The sequence below is a fragment of the Lipotes vexillifer genome, unplaced genomic scaffold, assembly GCF_000442215.2.
Source record: "Lipotes vexillifer unplaced genomic scaffold, Lipotes_vexillifer_v1.1 scaffold1318, whole genome shotgun sequence".
NCBI classification, from domain to species: Eukaryota; Metazoa; Chordata; class Mammalia; order Artiodactyla; family Lipotidae; genus Lipotes; species Lipotes vexillifer.
The window spans coordinates 417500-424642 of NW_006772582.1; the positions used below are offsets into that span (position 1 = coordinate 417500).

Below are 7143 nucleotides of genomic sequence, written 5' to 3' on the forward strand. Positions count from 1 at the left end.
CCCCCCGCCGCCGCCGCCGCGGACAGTCCTGGCGCTGCGGCGGCCGGCGCCGCGCAAAGAGCGGCCAGGTGTGGGGTTCCCGGGCAGAGGCTGGGGCAGCGCAGGCCTAGGGGCGTCTGCGATTGTTCTCAACACTCCTCCCCCACCCCACCCCGTGTGTCTGTTTGTCACTTTGCAGCTGAAGATGGAAAGAGCCAGGCGAAGGGGAGGCGGCGGCGGCGGCGGCCGTGGCCGCGGCGGCAAGAATGTAGGGGGCTCTGGCCTCAGCAAGAGTAGACTCTATCCCCAGGCCCAGCACTCCCACTACCCCCACTACGCGGCTTCAGCCAACCCTAACCAGGCTGGGGGCGCAGCCGAAATCCAGGAGCTGGCCTCCAAAAGGGTGGACATCCAGAAAAAGAGGTTTTACCTAGATGTGAAGCAAAGCTCCCGGGGCCGGTTCCTAAAGATAGCCGAAGTCTGGATAGGGAGAGGCCGGCAAGACAATATCAGAAAGAGTAAACTGACCCTCTCCCTGTCTGTGGCCGCGGAGCTGAAGGACTGTCTAGGGGACTTCATCGAGCACTATGCCCACCTGGGCCTGAAAGGCCACCGACAAGAGCATGGTCACGGCAAAGAGCAAAGCTCCAGGAGGAGACAGAAGCACGCAGCACCCTCCCCACCAGTCTCTGTGGGGTCCGAAGAGCACCCTCACAGTGTCCTCAAAACAGACTACATAGAGAGGGACAATAGGAAATACTATCTAGACCTAAAGGAAAATCAACGGGGTCGCTTCCTAAGGATAAGACAAACCATGATCCGGGGAACTGGCATGATAGGTTATTTTGGCCACACTTTGGGCCAAGAGCAGACTATCGTCCTCCCAGCACAAGGGATGATTGAGTTTCGGGATGCCTTGGTTCAGCTCATTGAAGACTATGGCGAAGGGGACATAGAAGAACGCAGAGGTGGAGACGATGACCCAGTAGAACTCCCAGAGGGGACTTCTTTCAGAGTGGACAATAAAAGGTTCTACTTTGATGTGGGCTCTAATAAATATGGAATTTTCCTGAAGGTAAGTGAGGTGAGGCCACCTTACCGTAATACTATTACTGTTCCATTCAAAGCTTGGACAAGGTTTGGGGAGAATTTTATCAAGTACGAAGAAGAGATGAGGAAAATTTTCAACAGCCATAAAGAAAAGAGGATGGATGGCAGAAGGGCCAGTGGTGAAGAGCAAGAATGCCTCGACTAGAGTGAAATTGAACTCCATCAGGCAAAAGTTAAAATCATAAATTGGCTAAAAGTACTGATCCATAATCATTTGAAGAAATTTTTCCTCTTTTTTTGGCCCTTTGTTATGAGTAATACCTCTAGTAGTTATACTTCAAGGAGTCTGATTCTCATGTTATGTTATCCATAAAACACTATAATTCTTATGGGAATTTCAACCTTCCCAGAGCTAAATAGTTTAGCTGCTTCAGCTGCTCCAGACTATTGAAGTATGCAAATCAACACAGTGTGACATTCTGACCTTCTAGATACCATAACTAAGATTAACATTGCACTATGACATAAGCCTAAAAAAAGATACATATACCTAACATGTAAGTGTGAATTTCTATTTAACAAGTTCCCCCAAAAAAGTATTCCATTCCTACTTCATTAAAAGCTGCTAGGATTACCTGTAGGACAGTTACCACAGAAACAGAAACTGACTTCTATTATAAATATATTTATTTACAAAAGTACGAGTAGAAATATATTAAATGTCCATTGGATAACTGAATATTAAACAGTACCATTAAAGAATCGAATCTTAGAGTTACTATAGTATTCTATAATTTCAAATTTTGTGGTGACCCTACAGTATACTTGCCATATCAATGCCATGAGAGAGTTTTAATTGGTTATTCTAAGCTAGTTATAATCCCATCTTCACCTCTGATTATTGTACCATATATTATTATTGACTTTCCAAAGTTTCAGGAATTACTTTTATGTCACTGTTGCGTGGGAGGCTTTGCTATGGAAATCTTGATATTTTAGCTTTTCATGCTAATTTGAAGGTTGTGAGAGGTTCTTTCCCAAAATACATCATGGACTCAAGGTGTTATATTTTATGCTGCTGCTTTAGCACTGTTTCAGAAGGGTTGGTGCACCAGTTACCTGATATAAAAATAATCTGTAATAATATATTTTAGTAGCACTTTTGCAGTTGCTGCCCTGAAGTCCATTTCAACACTTACAGTATAAACCTGACTTTTAAAGGTGTTTTAATTCCAGGAGAAAAAAAAAAGTTTTTTTCTAAAAAGCATTTAGAATAAATGTACAATTTCAGCCTGGAAAAATATAATTTGAAGATTGGTTATAAACATATTTGAAAGAATAATTCAGGCATTTTTCCAAGGTGCTCTTTATGATACTTTACACAAGGTTTACTTTACACAAGACTCACCCACTTACTGGTATTAAAAATTACTTTCCAGGAAGTGCCACAGCAATTTTTCAACACCTAAGCAATTTTTTAAACAAGTGGATATAATGTATATGTGTACCAACCCACCCTGTATTAACTGACTGAAATTTTATCTGTTGAGCTGCATTTTATCTGAATGAAATTACTGTCTTTTATCTTGGCTTTATTCACCTCCCACACAATGAGTCCATATAATCATGTTTAGAAGCCAGGCACTGATTTCAACCCCCAAATATAGCTCTCATTGATGAGAGCTGGCTGCATGGATTGAGTTCAGAATGTAGCTCTTCTTTTATATACTATAAGTAATTCGCAATTATTTTAACAGTTGATTTCCCTCCAGAGGTTTGTCCCCAAATACACTTAAGTAAGGTCACTAAGAAAACTTTATGATATGAATTAAGAAAATTAATTTCACTGATTTACGTTACTTAAGAACAAGCAATCAGTAACCTAGACATACATACTGGTGTTGGCTTACTGATTGTATTTCCAGTTTCCTCAAAGTATGAAGGAATCTCCCCAGTTCATTATAATTGTGGGCCATCTGGATCACTATGGACCAGCTGAAGGTTAGAAGATGGTGTTAGGACTAGAGTTAATAGCTCATGGCGGGTGTTGAGACTCTAAAAGTAGCAAGGATCTTTAAACAGTCCTCACTGTAAAATAACTTCTAGGCTTGATAAAAAGTAGTTTTGGGGTATGTGAAGGAGTGGTGTACACTTGAATTACTGTACTACTGATTGCTTTGCTGCCCATCATAGTGCCTATTAATAATAATCAACCTGTCAGATTTTGGCAAACTGGAGCTGTGAATATTCCAGTATTTGAGTGTTCCTGTCACTATTGCTGTGACTGTATACTCTCTCTTAAAACCTTCCCTTCCAAAATATTTATATCTGTTAAATCTAAATAATTTCCTTCTTGGTTTTTAGTCTGGTAAGGTTTGAGTGTGTGTGTGTGTGTGTGTGTGTGTGTGTGTGTGTGTGTGTATATACACACACACACACACACACACATCTATGTGTGTGTATATATGTGTTATATATATATATACATACACATGATACAATGTCAGACTTAAATATCTTTAAATCATTGTATATAAATATTATTAGTTTAATTTTGCATTAATAATTTAAGTGAAAAATTGGTTAGGCAGCCAAATTTTCTACATTGTATGTATACTTCAGAGTTTTTACCATCTCAAAGCTACAAACTAGATAGATGCATATGTACTGGCAGTTGAATATACTTTAGAATCATTAAGCCTTCTGCCAGTCCTTTTGTTTCATTTTTTTCAAAGTTAATGTTCACTGAAAAAGGAAATGATGCTATGATTTTTTTTGATACTTAAAATTTCCAGTCATTCATTAGCCATAATCAAATAAGGTCCAATCCAAAACTCTGGTATTAGGACATGTACTGAGATGTATCTTATAAAATACGCTACTATTCTTATCTGTGCAATATACATTTTATTTATTGTCATTTGTAACATAAGTGGAGCTGCAAGTGTACATGGTACTCTTCAAAATAATAGGATCCCTGCCTTGAAGACATAAAACTCTTAAGGCAACTGGATGTTAGAAGTCAAAAAGTGAGCATTAAAGTTAGTAACCAAAATTACTAGTTCACTATATAATTCTAAAACACTGATGATGTTTGCACATAATAATTCAAGCATAATGTGGTACAGACTCAAAACTGTAATAATATAAGCTGATAGTATGAAATTTGGAAACGGGTCCCTCATAATTGTTGGCAGTGTGCTCCTACCAATTGAAAGCAGCACTAATCTGTTGCTTATATGCAAAAGGTGCAATGTATTATAAAAGTATTAAACTTCTGCCACATTTTATAATTTTCCTTGTTAAAGCCCCAAACTGCCATGTCCCTTAAACTTGAGTCAAACACAAGCTTATTTGCACTAAAGAGCATGGCCAAAAAATAAATGACAGGGTGGAAAAGCTAATTGGAACCTCTTGAAATAATTGGTTCTAATGGGAGAATTTCACATTTGTCTATTTGAAAGCTATATGGTCCAGGCAGACAATCTGTCAGTTCACTAATTTAATAATGCACTTTACCTTTTGTATATAAAAGATGTACATTTATGCCACTTGACCAGTGGGATGTGTTTCAATAACTATGTAGTTAGAATCTGTAGGGTGAGCTCTTGCATGCATATGTTTGTGTTGGAACTGCCGTAGTAACAAGTTTCCATTAAATCAGTGTAATGGAGAAGGGTAGAAAATGTTTCTGCAGCAAATCCCAATACATTTAACAAAGAATTTTAAAGTAGAGTTCATATTTGTATTCTTCAGGACTAGAATCAATAAAAAACTATTTCTAGCCCAGGTTAGTATTACAGTTGAGATTATATCTAATTGAGATTCCCCATAATACCCTGAAAATGAATTTTGGGAATTTGTGCAGACAAAAAAATTTTTAACAATTCTGTTTCATTGTTGATGTGTGTTTAAATTAGTAATGAAAAGACAGTACATGATACTATATTAGAATTAAAAGTATGATTGGCTGATATGGCATCGTTAAGAAAACACCCAGACTAAAGAAAGTTCAAATTAAGGAAATGCAAAGAGCCTAAGAACAATTGCTAAAATAACTATGATATTATTTCAAAACTTGCAGAAGAACTTTCACCAACCAAAAAGGGTATTAGGGGACTTAGTGTATCCTTCCATCCTGAAAACTTCCTATGATATACATTTGAAAACTAGATAATTGTTGCTTAATAATAGGTTGTATGTACTTTACTAACAACACTGTGTACTAACAATTCATCGAGAGTATCCTATATTTACTGCATTCATTTTATATTTGTGGATAAGAATACATTATATATAGTGATCCTATCTTAATATAATCATGTATTTATATTGTAATTTTGCAAATATTTTCAGTAAAATAAACATTTATCTGAGCTGCACAATTAGAAGAGGATGAAATTGGAATACACCCTCAGACGCTCAGTTTTAATAAGCAGCTACCATTGAAAGTTGATGTATGTACTATCATTCCTTTAGAATTTGTTTTATGCTTTATTTTAATACTTAAGTAAATAGGACTTAATTGCCAATTTGAAGTAGTGTTCTGGAAATAATTTTTTCATAAGTGTGAGATTTTCTTTTTTCCTGCTTATTTCCAAATGTCTTTCACTGGAACTATTTGTAAAATCTTATTCCAAGCTTTATGTAACAGCTTTGCTTAGTCATCACATAGTTTGAAGTTTCTCTTTTACCAAAACACCAAACATCTTTGGCAGGATAAAATCTAAAGTAAACCACAAAGAGAATTTAAAATTGATTCTATGCCAACAGAATAATACAGGTATAATATTTATCACTGCCAAATAAGATTCTTAAAATCTTTCTGGAGTTTCCTTAAAGATTTCTTGAATTTCATAGAGAAATATTGGCTTGTGGCTAGCCCATTAGAGGAAGAGAGTAGGGATGTTACTATTGCTGTTGAGACAATCTGTAGTCCACAATACTGTAGCAGTGAGGTACAGGGAAAATGTGTTTTCCCCAATTTTACGTCTTGTGAAAATTGAGCTTTTTGGTTTTGTTTTTGTTTTTTTGCGATACGCGGGCCTCTCACTGTTGTGGCCTCTCCCGTTGCGGAGCACAGGCTCCGGACGCGCAGGCTCAGCGGCCATGGCTCACGGGCCCAGCCGCTCCGAGGCATGTGGGATCTTCTCGGACCGGGGCACGAACCCATGTCCCCTGCATCGGCAGGCAAACTCTCAACCACTGCGCCACCGGGGAAGCCCGAAAATTGAGGTTTTAGATCACAGTTGCTCTGTCATACCCAAATTTATGTAGAAAAATAGTTTATGTGTTAGTATATTTTCTTGCATAATGTTAAAAAATTAATCTTTTTTTCCTTAATTTGACATGATTTTTTAAGTAATTTAAATTTATTTAGTCAATATTTTTGAATAAGGAAAACATGCATATAGTACAAAATTTAAATGGGCCAGATGGGTAGACACTGAAATGTAGCAACCAGTGTTACCAATTTCTTGGGTCTCCTTCTAGAGTTACTCTGCATATACAAGCATATGTATTATATATACAGATATTCTTCTTAAACATACAGTTGAAAACATATCGTATACACTCTCCTGTACCCAGTAGTATCAATTTTAGATCTGTCATTATGAGTGAATTTTTTCCCCTTTTACCTAGATACCATACTTGATCTAGTTACCATAGATCAATTAAATGCATAGATAGTTAAATTTAATTTGAACTATTTATGACACCAAGGGAACCTCAAGGAAATTTCAAATGACTCCCATTGGAATTTACTCAAAATGCAAATATATGTATATATCAATTTTTAAATGTATAAATATTCAGTTTCCCATCCCTATTTGAAACCACTTTGCCCTCCTAGCTCCCCCTCTTCCTTCCCTCAAAAAAGTATTGGTCTTTTTCCTGAGGTAATACAGTTCAGGATGTTAAGTTATTTACCCAAAGTTTATTTTAGATTAACTGTGTCCTCTGATGAAAAACACCCATGTTTAAAAGCTTTAATAAATTATCACTGTTAGTCAGTTTTTACTATTTCTGTTACTATTATTTTTATCCAAAGACCTTGCCATTGTAAGAGTAAATCAGCACTAGAACCATAGCAAAAGGTTATGATCCTGCTGA

General features: G+C 37.1%; 1 protein-coding gene across 1 annotated transcript; it reads left to right on the forward strand.

The window, feature by feature from the left end:
• The first annotated feature begins 170 nt into the window (after positions 1–170).
• Positions 171–1473, forward strand: PURG (purine rich element binding protein G). The gene has a single exon (XM_007447614.1). It carries the CDS (start codon positions 185–187, stop codon positions 1232–1234), a length of 1050 nt encoding a protein of 349 aa, XP_007447676.1. The 5' UTR covers positions 171–184; the 3' UTR covers positions 1235–1473.
• The last annotated feature ends 5670 nt before the right edge of the window (positions 1474–7143 follow it).